Source organism: Schistocerca serialis, chromosome 1, assembly GCF_023864345.2.
Source record: "Schistocerca serialis cubense isolate TAMUIC-IGC-003099 chromosome 1, iqSchSeri2.2, whole genome shotgun sequence".
NCBI lineage: Eukaryota > Metazoa > Arthropoda > Insecta > Orthoptera > Acrididae > Schistocerca > Schistocerca serialis.
Window position 1 is genome coordinate 1,147,715,167 of NC_064638.1, and position 17,158 is coordinate 1,147,732,324.

At 40.6% G+C, this 17,158-nt stretch overlaps 1 protein-coding gene across 1 annotated transcript in view; it reads right to left on the reverse strand.

The window, feature by feature from the left end:
- LOC126456073 (WD repeat and FYVE domain-containing protein 3) overlaps positions 1–17,158 on the reverse strand; it is a 303,206-nt gene that overhangs the window by 184,741 nt on the left and 101,307 nt on the right. Inside the window, 2 exon segments of the mRNA XM_050091831.1 lie at positions 2,444–2,778; positions 6,406–6,587. Of these exon segments, the coding sequence (XP_049947788.1) occupies positions 2,444–2,778; positions 6,406–6,587 (517 nt within the window).

The following is a 17,158-nucleotide window of genomic DNA, read 5'->3' on the forward strand; positions in this document are numbered from 1 at the left end:
GGGAATTCCTCGAAGGTTTGACATGCCATTGAGGGTGGTGCATAAAATCCTATGAAACATCCTGCACTTCTATCCATATGAAATCACCCATATTCAGAAGCTGTCCTGCCACCAAGATATACTTTTTCCCTGGAATTTCTCGCTTGCATGGAAGCAGACAATGAATGGCAATGAAACATTCTGTGGGCAGACAATGCCCATTTCCATCTCCAAGGAAACTGCAGAATATGACCAACAAAAAATTCGTTTGCTCATCAACTGGTACAACTTTATTCTGCAAAGGTGACTGTGTGGTGGAGGTTGATGGCACTTTGTGTCGCAGAGCCATATTTTTTCAAGGAGACAAGTCCTGCCAATCCTGTTACCTCATCACTGGTAAAAGCTGCAAGAGTCTTTTGCACACCAGCATCATTCCAACCCTTCAGCAGTGTGTACATGTGGATAGGATCATTTCTATGCAAGATGGCACTCCTCCACACACTGCATAGCCAGTGAAGTGGCTGCTGCAGAAACATTTCGGAAATTTAGAATTATCAGCCATCATTTTCCTACAGCCAGGATGACCACATCACCCTATCTCAGTATTGTGTCCGGGCTCCACTTACAAATGTAGCTGAATTGAAGGTATGCATTTCACAACACATTCTGAACATGACCTCCAAGACATTCCAACCTGTTGTGGAATGTGCAGTTTCTTGATTTCAACTTGCGGCAGAAAACGGTAGACAGGTTATTGAACATGTCTTGCGCTAGTCTCATGACAATTAGAAACCGAAGTCATTTTGGTTTTTACGTGGTTTTTGGTTCCAGAATGACTAAAAACTGATTGCAATTCATCTGCTATTTGTAGCCGACTCCATTCATGTTAAGACACTTACAGCACCATCTACGTTAAGACTCTTGCACCACCATCTACTTGTAAAATTTTCTTTACATTTTTTTTTGTGCATTATGTTTCCACCTGTGTCAATAATATGCTGATCAAATTTGACATCATTCTGAGCAGTAATTCTCTTTCTGTAGCATGTAAAAACTGGAAGTATAATTATGGACAACCTGTGCTTACAAGAGAGAAGTGAAAAACTAGTATTTATCAGAATTGAGCTGCTGTCAACAATATATAGGTCTGCTGCAGATGAATACGGTTCCAGAAGATCCAAGAAAAGAAGAATCAGTCATAACATGAATGCAGCTTACTGGCAAACAGAGATCCAGTTGAATGTAACTCAGACTACCTATTTAAGCTGAAGAATGTTTATTAAAGTGAGTTAGGATATGTGCTACCATAACAGACAAAACACATTTCAAAGTATGAAAACGTAGGGTTTTCTAGCAATAAAAAACACAGTACGTCAGGAAGAGGCTGTCAATTGTAGGGCTGACATTCTGCAAGACTTTACAATCAATATGCACCAGAATGAATTTTCACCCTGCAGTGGATTGTATGCTGATTTAAAACTTCCTGGTAGATTAAAACTGTGTGCTAGACTGGGACTTGAAACAAGGGATCTTTGTCTTTCACAGTCAAGTGCTCTGCTGACTTAGCTATCCAAGCATGACTCAAATGCAGTATTGGTGGAAGCAAAGCTGCAAAGGTGGGGTGTGAGTCACATTTGGATAGTTCAACTGGCTGAGCACCTGTCTGTGAAAGACAAAGTTAACTCTTGGTCCAGCACACAGTTTTAATCTATCAGCACGTTACAATGCACTGCAGAAATAACCACACACCTATCTTCAAAATTGCTTACCTACAAAGAAAAAACTCAAATTTGAAGCACATCTGTCTTACTCGCATTCCATGACATTTAATTGTTCTAATATTGACATTCCAGCAAATGGATATTTCCTCACAGCATTTATTGGTGATGAGGTAAATTGTTTTGAAGTCACTCCATTTCCTTCTATAAAAATTACCACCTCTTTCAAATCAGCCTCCCTCTTTCATGCTCTGCCTCTCCCTCTGCAATAAATACCTGTTTCCATTCATATACAGTTCTCACTCTTCTAATGTTTGCAAATAATCACAACACTTTCAGAAGTGATAGTGACCAAACATTCTCTGACTTTAATTGCACAATTTTTGCCTGTAGTTATGAATGAAATAAAATGTTTAGGCATTACTACTTAGGAAATCTGACAAGAAATTATTTATATAGTAAGACAAATGTCCTTGTCCCCACATCTTTGAAACACTCATCTGGAAGGCAGACACAATAACATGTTAATTTGCAATCCTGCTATAGAAAGTATAAACAGAATATTACACAAGTAGTATAATGTAATGTTACTTTTATCAACATCTCATCTCAGTTTCAGGATCTCTCTGTGACTGAAAGCATAGTTCACACAAAAGATTCATTTAAAGTCAAATTACACAGATAAGGGAAAAAAAGATCACAAAATTCACTTAATTGTGCAACAAAAATCTATAAACAGGATTCACCTGATCCAATGCCGCCAACAACACTTGTATCAGCTGGGACTCCTAAACCACCCACAGTGACGACAGGTGGTCCTGATGGGCTCTGAGGTGCTACACTTGGTAGATATAAACATCCAAAACCCTCAGCTGACATATCGAATTCAACAAATGGAGGCAGTATGGAGCTCCCATGCACAGTACGAAAATCACGTGGCGTTGTCATAGACACAAGAGTTTTCACACGTGTTAATGGAACAGGACCACCAGGCTTACAATGAGGCGGTCGCAATGGATAAATACGGTCAACATCATCCATGGAAATGCAGCACAGTGGATCGCCAAGTCGAAGAAATTCTCTGCAAAAGTAATCAGTAGTCCCTTACTAGTGGAAATTATCTACACAAGAACATTATAGATATATTTCAAATGAAAAGTTATTTAAATAACAGTTATATATTTGCAAATGAGCTTTTAAATGTATGCCTTAAATGTATGCCAGAAATTTTACCTTTTTTTTTACAGTATTATTCTAAAATTGGCAACACTGCCTTAGCTATAATGATGTAGTTCACAAAATCCAAAGAACAAATAATGATTCATGATTGCTTGGAAAGACTAAAAGATTCAAGGACATCAGACTTTCTAATTTAAGTCATGTGGTCAATATGTTGTATTATCTGAAAAAGATTAATGGTCCAATTACTGTTGTCTTCTTGCAAACAATAACTGTTTCAATTTCCAACTAGAGCCAAAGTGATAAATTACCAACTGTTTGTTATTAACTGTTGAAAAATGTAGCAGCCAGATATAAAAAACATATAAAAGTAGCAGTTGTATCTGTTATCTAGCACTGTTATTTATTTAATAAAATAAGAATACCAAATGTTGGCTCTTAACATTGTCAACAATCTGGACATCTTTGTCCTACTATATTTCATATGCCATTATGACACATTCTGGTGACTCGTACTTCAGGATAGCAATCCCACTCTCCAGAAGCTTGTTTCATGAACATATCTTAGTTTGGTTTCTTAACCTACCTCCAATAAACCAAAAATAAGAGAATGCAAGATTTTTCCAAATTATGACAGTATCCTTTTGTTATTTACATACTGTTCAGAAAAAGACTGAGCAGCTGTACCAGCTCAGGTAATGGTGACACATTTTAAAATAGCCTACTGCTTAGTGTAAGCAACTGGATAGATAAAAAATCTTCTCACAAAGCAGCAACAGGAGAACAAACATACAAAATATACTACAGTTTGCTAGCATTCTGAGCCAGTGGTTCCTCCTCCTGGCAGAAGGTTTGAAGGGGAAGGAAAAGGGGTGAGGGAAAAGGACTGGTGACATTTAGGAAAAGGGGTAGAATTTGGAAAAGTCACCCAGAATTCCTTGTCAGGGGAGACTTAACAGTCGGGATGAGGAGGTAAGACTGATTGTTGGGGACTGCATTGGATGAGACTGGAAAACCTCTTAGCTTAAAGGAGAGGATAGTGCAACATGCAAGACAAGGACTACTGCTAAAACATCATGCAGGAGCTAATAAGAGCAAAAATCTAAGTGTATTGGATGTGATAAAGGTGGCAGGGGGACAGCGAAAAATAGACACACCAGAAAACTAAATATGTAGAAAGCAAAAAGGGAGTGAGGTAAGGAATAGTAACTGTAAAGAAATGCTGAGACTGAAGAAATTAATGTAAGTTAAGGGCAGGTGGGAGGCGAGAACCAACAACATCATGTAGTGCCAGTTTCCACCTGCAAAGTTCTGAGAAACTGGTGTCTGGGGACAAGACTGCAGATGGCACATGTGGTGAAACAGGCACTGAGGTCACAACTGTCATGTTTTAGAGTGTACTCTGCAACAGGATATTGTGTGTTGCCTCTGACTATGCCCATTCATTCTGGTAACTTTTTGGTAGTCATGCTGACGTAAGAGGCCAAACAGTGTCTGCATAACACCTGCTATACAACTTCTTGTTTAATGGGGCACGTTTTATACTGGCTCTTATGCAAATGCTGTAAAAATGTAAACTTTCACAGCCAGAAATAACACAGTTAATAAAATGTTCTGGGCTATTATGCTGTGGTCAAATGGATTTCACATTAAAACTCAATGTTTCATCCCCATCTGCAGAGGACATTTTCAAGGCGGATTGTAGCTTCTTTGAATGTGCAGTTCACATCCTGGCTCATAGCGAACGAGAAGCATTTTAATGTGAAATTGATTCGACCATGGTATAACAGCCTGGAACATTTTGTTAATTATGCAAACACTGTTTGGCCTCTTATGTTGGCATGACTACCACCAAGTTAACAGTTATGGTGAATGGGGACAGGCAGAGAATGTATACTGGCAACACACGATATCCTGTTGCAAAGCATGCTCTACAACATGACATTCATGACCTCAGCACCTGTTTCACCACACGTGCTATCTGGATTCTCCCCCCAGACATCAGTTTCTGTAGATGGAAACAGACACTACATGATGTCATTGGTTCTCACCACCCACCTGGCCATAATTCACATTAATGTCTTCAGTCCCAGCATTTCTTCACATTAACTATTCCTCTCTTTATTCCCTTATTTACTTTATTTTCTGACTTTACTATTTTTTCACTGTCCCCTTCCTACCTCTATCACATCCAAAACACTTAGCGTTTTGTTCTTATTAACTCCTTTATGATGTTTTAGCAGTAATCTTTGTCTTGCATATTACCCTCTTCCACCTTTACGTTCCCAGGTTTTCCAATCTTGTCCAGGCACATTCCTAGCAACCAGCCTTTCCTTCTGTCCTCATCCCATCTGGTAAGTCTCCCCTGACCCGGAGTTCTGTGCGACATTCCTGAGCTCTACTCCTTTTCCTAAATGTCATCAAACTTCTCACTCACCCATTTTCCTTCCTCTTCAGCCCTTCTGTCAGAAGAAAAACCCTCTACCTCCAAAAGCTAGCAAACTCTCATATGTTTTGTATGTGTGTTCTACGGCTGCTGCTTGGTGATTAGTTTTTTTATCTATCCAATTACTTATATTTTCAAAAATTGATTATTTTTGTTGATCTACTACTCAGTATCTGCTGCTCTTTACTGTTTCATTGTTCTGCTCACCATGGAAGATCACAAGCCCACTGTCCCTTGTCACTTACCATCCCATATTACTTTGGCTTTGTCTCAATTCTCAGGTTAACAGCCACCACCGACAAAGGTCTAGACTACATTTTATTCACATTTCCATACCATTAAATTCAATTTCTGACATTAACATGTACTACTATTCTATTTCTTTGGTTCAGTCATTACAAAGTGTGTCGGCATAACCTCATGACTGTCAGGCACTTACTTCTTTAGTATTATGTAGTCTATCACTATGAGCTGTTCCTTAGAGTCACGTTCTACCGGATATGTACCACTTCCAGTTTGCATTATGTGACTCTGAATCTTGTGTGTGTCATCAGCAATTCAGACCATTTGCACTTTTAATTCCAGTTCTTAATGTCTGTATTCTTGATAAATTTTTTGCCCCATACGTCTGTTGTCTCACAATTTATTTGTTTTCCACATTTCTTAAACATGTGGAACATCATCTAATCTACAGTTTATTTTTTAAGTATCTTGTGGTTGTTTTAACTTCATCTTGATTTATTCATGCTGCTAAGCTGATCTTTGGTATTTACATCGATTGGCCAGAAAAGTTTTCTCTTCCAATGAAATACAATATGACTATGAAGTGTATCTTCACATCTAAGAAACTCTATTCATCACAAACCTTCACAATCAGTCTAACAACATATTATAATGTTTTTTTTACAGGATCAGGCCACCACTCTTTTATTAAGTGATTCAACTTCAATCCAGAGAGTGAGAAATGAGATCAATGGTAACTACTTTATACTATTTTCTGGCAAAAAAATACTAATGTGACACTGCGTACAATTAAAGAATACTGATTTCACGAAATATGACACACAGACAACAGATTCTAACCTGAGATCTCGTGGTTCTAGAGTTTGGGCTGCTAATCGCTCCAACATGTACTGAAGTGGAGGGTGAAGAGGATGCGTGTCTTCTTCAAGTGCTGCACGGCCGCATGCCAACAACTGTCCAGGTAGCCCAGCTTCACACATTATCTGCTGATTTCGCTCTGATCGAACGAGACTCTTCAGTACCTAGCACAAATAACACAAATATTTCTTTTCCCATTCTTACATCAAATGATCAAACACACAAAACTAACTAATAATGAATTATTCCAAAGTGATTAAAAGCTATTTATTGCATATGAATTAGAAATTAATAATCTACTGGATACTGTAAAATGCAGATAAGCCTCAATACCACTCTTGCCATATTTTTGTGGGTTCCACAATCCTACATGACCAGGTTTATGTACTTAAAGGACTCATCTGAAAACTGAGGCAAGATCTGATCCTGCAACTCTCTCAACATGATGTTAAACCTTAGTCTTCGTTTCTCTGATTACGTGAAAACAATCCTTTAGTTTCACACACAAAAAGGAATGGGCACTGCAAGGTCATTTTTGATAGTCACTTTTTGGGTGGCTGAAATTACTGAATTCACTCAAAAACTGAGGGCTTGAAATTGCTACATTACTCCAGACAAGTATAAAGACATTATTTTAACTTGTAACACTTTTTAAGAAAAGCTATCAACCTCTCTACATATGAGACAGCAGAACACACACATAAAAGACAGTTGTAATTGTCAAACTTTTGGAGCTAGTGGCTTCTTCTTCAGGCAGAAGGGTTGAATGGGAACAAAGAAGGGTGAATGAAAAGGAGATTACTGTTTAAACATCATGCTTGAGTTAATAAAAGTAAAAGCTAAGTAACAGAGGTGGGAGGGGAGGGGGGCGCAGTGAAAAATAGATGGGAAAGACAATGAAAGATGTAGAAAACTAAAACGGAGTGAAGCAAAGAATAGTTACAGTGAACAAACATCTACATCTACATGGTTACTCTGCAATTCACACTTAAGTGCCTGGCAGAGGGTTCATCGAACCATTTTCACAGTACTTCTCTACCATTCCATTCTCGGATGGCGCATGGGAAAAAGGAACACCTAAATCTTTCTGTCCGAGCTCTGATTTCTCTTATTTTATTATGATGATCATTTCTCCCTACGTAGGTGGGTGTCAACAAAATATTTTCGCATTCAGAAGAGAAATTTGGTGACTGAAATTTCATAAATAGATCTCGCCGCAAAGAAAACTGCCTTTTTTCAGTGACTGCCACCCCAACTCGCATATCATATCAGTTACACTCTCACCCCTATTGCGCGATAACACGGAACGAGCTGCCCTTCTTTGCACTTTTTCAATATCCTCCGTCAATCCTACGTGACAAGGATCCCATACTGTGCAGCAATATTCCAGCAGAGGACGGACAAGTGTAATCTAGGCTCTCTCTTTAGTGGGTTTGTCATATCTTCTAAGTGTTCTGCAAACAAAGCACAGTATTTGTTTCACCTTCCCCACAATATCATCTACGTGGTCTTTCCAATTTCAGTTGCTCGTAATTGTAATTCCCAGGTATTTAGTCGAATTGACGGCCCTTAGATTTGTGCGATTTATCATATATCCAAAATTTATCAGATTTCTTTTAGTACCCATGTGGATGACCTCGCACTTTTCTTTGTTTAATGCCAACTGGCACTTATCGCACCATACAGGAATTCTCTCTAGATCATTTTGTAATTGGAATTGATCGTCTGATGATTTTTACTACACAGTAAATTACAGCGAAATCTGCAAACAATCTAAGGGGGCTGCTCAGATTATCACCTGGATCATTTATGTAGATCAGGAACAGCAAAGGGCCTATGACGCTACCTTGCAGAACGCCAGATATCACTTCTGTTCTACTCAATGATTTACCGTCTATCACTACAAACTGTGACCTCTCTGAGAGGAAATCATGAATCCAGTCACACAACTGAGACGATACTCCATATGCACACAATTTAATTAATAGTTGCTTGTGTGGAATGGTGTCAAAAGCCTTCTGGAAATCTAAGAATATGGAATCGATCTGAGATCCCTTGTCTACAGCACCCATTACTTCATGGGAATAAAGAGCTAAAGAGCTAGCTGTGTTGCACAAGAACAATATTTTCTGAATCCGTGTTGGTTATGTATCAATAACTCATTTTCTTCAAGGTGATTCATAATGTTCGAGTACAGTATATGCTCCAGAATCCTACTGCAAATTGAGGTCAGTAACATGGGTTTGTAATTCAATGATTCACTCCTATTTCCCCTCTTGAATATTGGCATGACCTGTGCTACTTTCCAGTCTTTAGGAACAGACCTTTCGTCAAGTGAGCGGTTGTATATGATTGCTAAGAAAGGTGCTATTGTGTATACCTACTCTGAAAGGGACCCGATTGCTATACCATCTGGTTGATTTGAGTTGTTTCACAACACCTAAGATATTTTCTTTTATGTCATTCACACTAACAGCTGTTCTGGTTTTGAATTCTGGAATATTTACTTCATCTTCTTTCATGAAGGAATTACAGAAAACTGAATTCAGTAACTCCGGTTTAGTGGCACCATCATCGGCAACATTTCCATCGTTATCTAGCAGTGACGGTATTGACTTCTTTTGCCACTGGTGTACTTTACATATGACCAGAAACTCTTTGGGTTTTCTACCATATTTTGAGACAATGTTTTATTGTGAAAACTATTAAAAGCATCTCGCATTGACATCCGCACTAAATTTCGAGCTTCCATGACACTTAGCCAGTCTTGGGAATTTTGCGTTCTTCTGAATTTGGCATGCTTTTTTCGTTGCTTCTGCAACAGTGTTCTGACGGGTTTTGTGTACCATGGTGGATCAGTCCCGTCTCTTATTAACTTATGTGGTATGAATCTATCTATTGCTGTCGACACTGTATCTTTGAATTTTAGCCTATCTGGTCTACACTTACATAATTAGCTTGGAAGGAATGAAGACACTCTCTTAGGAAGGCATCAAGCGAATTTTTATCTACTGTTTTAAATAGATATATTTTGCATTTATGTATAGTGGTTTTGGCTGATATGGTTTTGAGGCTTACTACAATCACCTTGTGTTCACTAATCCCTGTATCAGTCATAACGGTCTCTATTAGATCAGGATTATTTGTGGCTATGAGGTCAAGTGTGTTTTCGCAACCATTTACAATTCATGTGGGTTCATGAATCAGTTGTTCAAAGTAATTCTCAGAGAAAGCATTTAGTACAACTTGGGAAGATGTTTTCTGTCTACCGCCAGCTTTGAACATGTATTTTCGCCAACAAATCGAAGGTAGGTTAACTCTTCAACAATTATAGCTGTATGAGTGGGGTACTTATTTGAAATGAGATTGAAGTTTTCTTTGAACCACTCAGCTATTACATCATTTGGGTCGGAGGGGGGTGGGGGGTGGGGCTGTTGAATATAACCTCTACCCATAGCAATTCGTAGGAACTATCTATTCCAACTTCACTACAAGATAAATTACTACCAATAGACGCAAACACACCACCACCTACTTTACTTAATCTATCACCTATGAACACGCCCCTTTGTAAAAATTTCGGCAGAATTTATCTCCGGCTTTAGCCAGCTTTCTGTTCCTATAATGATTTCAGCTTCAGTCCTTTCTATCAGCACTTGAAGCTCTGGTACTTTTCCAACACAGCTACAACAATTTACGACTACAATACCAACTGTTGCTTGATTGATTCCCGTCGTTTCTTTGTCCTGTACCCTTTGAGACTGGAGCCCTTTTTGATCTTTACCAAGACTGTCTAACCGCGTAGCCACCTCCTGTGTGTAGTGGACACCTGACCTATTTAGCGGAACCTGAAACCCCACCACCCTATGGCGCAAGTCGAGGAATCTGCAGCCTACACGGTCACAGAACTGTCTGAGTCTCTGATTCAGAATCTCCACTCAGCTCTGTACCAAAGGTCCACAATCGGTCCTGTCGACAATGCCGCAAGATGGTGAGCTCTGCCTTCATCTCATTAGCAAGACTGGTAGTCTTCACCAACTCAGACAGCCATCGGAAACAAGAGAGAATCTTTTCAAATCCATAGAAACACGCATCATTAGTGCCAACATGAGCCACCACCTGCAGTTGCCTGCACCCTGTACCCTTCATGGCATTCGGAAGGACTCTTTCCCCATCTTGGATGACTCCGCCCAGTATGCACGCGAAGTGCACATTGGCTTTCTTCCCGTCCTTAGCTGCTCATCCCTAAGGGGATCCATCACCTGCCTAATACTGGAGCTCCCAACGACAAGCAATCCCCCCCTCTGCACTTGTCCAGACCTCTCAGGAAGACCGGCCACTGCCGCAACAGGTGAGGCCGACCATGCTGGCTCAGAAGTACTTTCAGCAGTGGGCAGTACCTAAAACCTGTTACGGAGGTGTAAGGGTACAGCCTTGCAGCCAGCACCAACTTTCGCCTTCTGCCCAGAGATTCGCGACCCCACCACGGTTTGCCAATCACCGTCAGGCAAGTGTCGACCGGCGGGGACGTCCGAATCTGAGGGCGCATTGGCATCAGAGATCCCACGTGATACTACAGGTTCCAGAGGCACCAAAGCGCTCGCCTCAGGTCTCCCAATGTCACTGAAGCCCAGGGCAACAGCCTGGAGCCTGTCTACCATGCCCAGCACAGCTTCCAGCTGTTTACAGATGGTGGCCAATTCCTCCTGAATCCGTACACAACAGGCACAGTCCCTATCCATTCCTAACAATTTTTTTCCTCTCTTTTATCTCACAAGCTGTTCAAAACAAACGGATGACTGACGACTGCGTGAATTTACACTATACAGGTACTAAAATGCGATGCTGCAGCTCTCAAATACTATAATAAGCCCGAATTTGTGAATTAAACTATGCAAGTACCCAAAAAATGCAAAGAAATTAAGAATTAAACTATAAAACAAATAAGTGAGCTAAGAGTGCGACTTGCTGCTGGGTGCTGCTTATCCAGCGGGGGCAGGGAGCTCACTCAAATGCTGAGACGGAAGAGTTTTGATAGTGCAAAGGCATGTTTTCACAAAGAATTGCACGTTTTCTAATTTTTCCATTTTTTTCCTTGCCCCTCTTTTTTTTTTTTTTTTTTTTTTTTTTTTTTTTTTTTTTTTTTTTGCCACGCCCACTATTTATAACTCTCCAAACTGTCCTCTCTAGCCATGATGAATCCTATCTCATACTACATCCATTCTTTTCGAAAACATGCCTTTGTACTATCAAAACTAAGGTCCCACATTCTTTTCTCTGAAAGTTGCTTGTCCCTTGGAGTTACTCCATAAGACCTAACACTGAAAGTCCCTATTTCCCCATCTGCAAAATCCTGCAGTTATCTGCTCCTCATGTTTCCTTGAATGGTATCATCTGCCAAGCCAACTTCAAACTGCAACAACATGCCAGACTTCACCTCAAAAAGCTATCCCACTTTCTCCTAAACTACCTGAAAAATGGTATTTCCCTTCCTGTCCTTCTGCAGCTCCCTAAACAGCCACACCATCAACTAACACTCCTCTCCTACAAACCGAGCTTGGTCAACCTCCTTAACATCCCACAGCATTCACCACTGCCTCCCAGACCAAGAATAATCCATAGTCCCAAGAATCAGTCACAATAGTACAGAGTCCTTAACCTCTCGTCTGAAGTACTCTCCCCTTCTGAATTATCTGTAATATCTAAGGGCCTCACTTTCAGTCCTAAACATGCATTTGATCATGCTGCTTTTGTGAAGGACCACCATTCATTCACACGTAAAATCCATTTGAAATATCACTTTGCAACCCAATCCCAAAACCTTTCCAACAGCACACCTGACATTGAACCCTGTCTTGAACAGTTCAGACCACGATCCCAACTTGATCCACCACCACTACCTCAAAAGCATCCCTTACAAGCCTTCCAAGAATTCCTTACATCCAGCATTGCTTCACAACCCTTCCTCAGATCCCTACAACATGACCCTAACCAAACCCGTCCTCTGAAGAGCTCCAGGCTCTATGTTCCCTAAAAGTGGATGACTCCATCACTATCCTCCCATCAGACAAAGGATCTACTGCTATAACACTTGAGCGAAAGGAGTATGTCAGTGAAGGTCTACGTGAGCGGTCTGACACCTCTACATATAGTGTCGGCCATCCAAATTCCATAACTGTAATTCAAACTGACCTACAGTCCCTCCTTAAAACCTCAGGCCCCTCACAAGACTAACACCTCCGTCCATAGAACTTCTCACCCCTCCCACAACCCACCTTTTACCTTCTTTCTAAGATCCACAAACCCAATCATCATGGCCATCCTATAGCTGCTGGCTTCAAAGCATCTACCGAACGTATATCTGCCTTAGTTGTTCAACACCTGCAATCCATAGTAGACTCTCCTCCTACATCAAAGATAGCAATCATTTCCTAGATCGTCTGAGATCCATGCCCACCACAATCCCGCCACATACCTTGTTTGTCACGATTGATGCCACTTCCCTCTATACCAGCATCCCCCACATACATGGCCTGTCTGCTGCTGAACATTTCCTCAGTCAGCATCCAGCTGATCCAAAACCTATGACTCCTTCCTACTCACCTTACTCAACTTCATAGATACCAACAACTACTTCACCTTTGAGGGGCAAACATACAAACAGATCAGGGGGTACAGCCATGGGAACCAGGATGGCTCCTTCCTATGCCAAACTTTTAATGGACCACTTGGAAGGGGCTTTCCTGGAATCTATAAGTCTTTAGCCCCTGGTTTGGTTTAGATACATTGATGACATCTTTGTCATATGGACTCATGGTGAGGCTGACCTGCTAAAATTCCTGGAATCTCTGAATACCTTCTCCCATTTAAATTTCACATGGTCCTACTCTGATCCCATGGCACTTTACTTGATGTTGATCTCATCCTCACCAAAGGCTAGCAACACACTTCCATCCACATTAAATCTACCAACAAACAACAGACTGAGATTTTGACAGATACCTTCCCTTCCACGTCAAATGTTGTCTCCCTTACAGCCTTGGTATTCAAGGCAAACATATTTGTTCAGATGCAGACTCTTTACAGCAATACACCACCACTCTCACCTCAGCCTTCGGTGGACGTGATTACCCCTCCAGCCTAGTTAAAAATCAGATTTCCCAGACCATCACATCTAATCCTGGTACTGCTGATCACTCCACAAAACAGCTTCAGAGCACAACATTGGTGACTCAGTATTATCTTGGTCTGAAATGTGTTAATTAGCTACTTTGACAGGACCATACGTCCTAAAATCGTGCCCTGAAATGAGATCCATTCTGTCTGAAATAGCTTTCCGTTGCCCTCCCAATCCCCACAATATTCTTGTCAGACCTTATGCTCCTTCTGCACCCATCTCCCTACCCTTGTGTCCATCTCCACTGCAAGACTTGCTCTATGCACCCTTCTAACTGACAAAACATGTACTATCAAAGGGAGAGCCACCTGCAAAACAACACGTCATATACCAGCTATTACGTAAACACTGTTCGGCCTTCTACATCGGCATAACTACCACAAAATTATCAATTTGGATGAATGGTCATAGGCAGAGGGTGTATACTGGCAACTCGCAATATCCTATTGCATAGCATGCTCTACAACCTGACATTTGTGACATTGGTGCCTGTTTCACCACACATGCTATATGGATTCTTCCCCCAAACACCAGTTTCTCAGAACTCCACAGGTGAAAACTGGCACTACATGATGTCGTTGCTTCTCACCACCCATTTAGCCTTAATTTACATAATTTCTTCAGTATCAGCATTTCTTTAAAGCAACTATTCTTCACCCCACTCCCTTTTAGTTTTCTACATATTTAATTTTCTGACCTGTTAATTTTCACTGTCCCCCTCCCATCTTTAAAACATACAATGCACTTAGCTTTTCACTCCTATTAACTCATGCATGATGTTTAAGCAGTAATCTCTTGTCTGCATATTACCCTGTCTTCCACCTTTAAGCTCTAAGGTTTTCAAATCTCGTCCGATGTAGCCCCAACAGTCTTTCCTTCTCATCCTGTACAATAAGTCTCCCCTGACCTGCGATTCTGGGTGACTTTCCCGAGATCTACTCCTTTTCCTTGAGCTCTCCAGTTCTTTTCCTTCACCTTTCTTCATTCGCCTTCAACCATTCTGCCTGAAAGAGGAGCCACTGGCTCCAAAAGCTTGCCAATTCTCTAATATGTGTGTGTTCTGCCACCACTTGGTGAGTAGATTTTTTATCTATCCAATTAAATAATTTTGTCAATAATTGATTGTTTTCGTTGTTATATCTTGAAAAAGTAATTGAAATTTATTCATTTTGCGAGATTTATACAACCAATAATTTTTTTATATTTGCATATTCAGCAGTTTCAAATTATATATTTTTTTTTTTTTTTTGCTGCCAGTCAGAAAGGTTACATGTGTTTTCAAGTGCTTGGTGAATTTTTACTTCAGAAAAAGATGTACCAAACAATTTGCATTAAATTTTGCTTGGAAAATAGAATAAAGTGCAGCACCCCATTTGATATGGTGACTGTGGCTTTTGGCAAATCTACTATGAATAAGACAAGAGTTTATGAGTGGTATAAACATTTTAAAGGTCTTTGACAAGACGCTGAAGACAATGATTGCCCTGGATGCCCTAGCACATCAGTTACTGGCGACAATGTGGAAGAAGCAAAGAAAATGGTTCTGGAAAATCCCTGAATCACCACTTCAGAGAAGTTGCTTACAATGTCAGCATATCTGTTGTGTCATGCCAATCATGCCAATCAATGTTTCTGAATGTTTTGGGCATGAAATATGTAGCAGAAAAGTTCATTAAAAAATTGTTGAATTTCGACCAAAAATGACAAGTAGACATCGCTCAGGAATTGCTGAATGAAGTTGACAACTTCTAAAGGAAACAGGTGACAAAACATAGGTGTATGGAATGTCAAAACCAAGGACCAATCGTACTAATGGAAACTGCCTGAAGAGTAAGCAACGAAAAAATTCATGAAGTTCGATCACGTATGAAGGTTCTTCTCATTGTTTTCTTTGACAACAATGGGATAGTGCATCAAAGATCCTGCCTTATGGTCACATGGTCAATAAGGAATATCACCTGGAAGTTATGCGCTGTTTGCATGAAGCAATCTGAAGAAAACAACCGGAATTATGGTAAAACCACTTGTGGAAACTGCATCACGACAATGCTCCTGCTTGCATCTCAATACTTGTTCATAATTTTTGTTGAAAAAAACAAGGCCATTGCGTTGCCTCAGCCGCCGTATTCACCAGACACGGTCCCCTGCGACTTCTTTCTATTCCCAAGGGTGAAGAGAACCATGAAAGAACGTTGTTTTGGCACCATTGACGAGATAAAAACAGAATCACTGAAGGAGCTGAACACCATAATGGAAAAGTGAGTTTCAGAAATGCTTCCAAGATTGGGGAAAGCACTGGCATAAGTGTATCATATCTGAGGGGGACTACTTTGAAGGAGACAAAGTTGTTACTGATGAATAAATAAAGATTCTTTATGAAAAACAAAAATTACTTTTTGATCACACCTCATACATCCTTTGCAGATAAAAGCAAGTTGATCAAGTAATTCACACACATTGTTTAAAGAGTATTGGTGGAACAATATGTGGTTCACTATGAGGTGTCTAGGTATTATACATAAAAAGCACAGTGTAAGTGTATATGTACGTTCATGATCTCCCCCCAAACCTCTGGATCGATTTCAACCAAATTTGGCACAGAAACAGTATGCATCACATATATCGGCGCTGTGGGATTTATAACCACCTAGATCCAACAGGAGCGGAGATACAGCCAAAAATGTGTCCTTCCTAGGCCCTCGTATAGAGGCTGTTTTGCATGACAAGCATGTTGTGTGGGAACAATATCGGTCTGTGAAATCAATCTGTTTTTTTTTTTTTTTTTTTTTTTTTTTTTTTTTTTTTTTTTTTTTTTTTTTTTAGGGGCAACCTACATGTTAGGAGCAAGAAAAGGTTTTCCGGAAGCCAACATGTAACCTGCCCTGCAGGAAAGGAATGTTGCAGGAGCAGTATTGGCCTGCTTTATGGAACGATATTGCAGGGGCTACATGAGCCAATGAGCATGGCTGGGGACAGATTAAGATGGACAGAGGAGGGGATAGACAGGCAGCGAGGGGAAGAAATGGACAGAGAGAGAGACGGGAGGAGGGGGAAATGAGGCAGGTGGAAGGTGTAGAGATGTAGTGGGCAGGTGGAAAAGGAAGAGGAGAAGACAGGGTGTAAAGAGAGAGAGGAAGGATGATTGGTCAGAGGGAAGTGGGAGGAAGATATGGTCAGAGAGAGGAGGTGGAGAAAATGGACAACGAGAGGGGGGACGAGATGAAGAGACAGAGAGAGCGAGGAGGAGGAAATAGACAGATGGAGGTGGGAGGATGTGGTGGACAGGCAGAGGGAAGAAGAGGCAGACACAGAGAGAGTGAGGTATAGGTGTATTCAGTATATGTGTTGAATACATATGTGGGTGAAACCATGGGGAACAGGACAGTATTCAATGAGTGTTTCAGACTTATCCATTATTTATGGCAGTGGAGTCAAGTATGAAATAATTAAGATGTGGCAAGGGACTAGTTAGTAGCCACTGAGTTGTCTCCTTCCAGTGTCAGGGCTTTCAAATTTTTTCCTCCCCTCCACCACCTCTGCATATACCATCCTCAATTT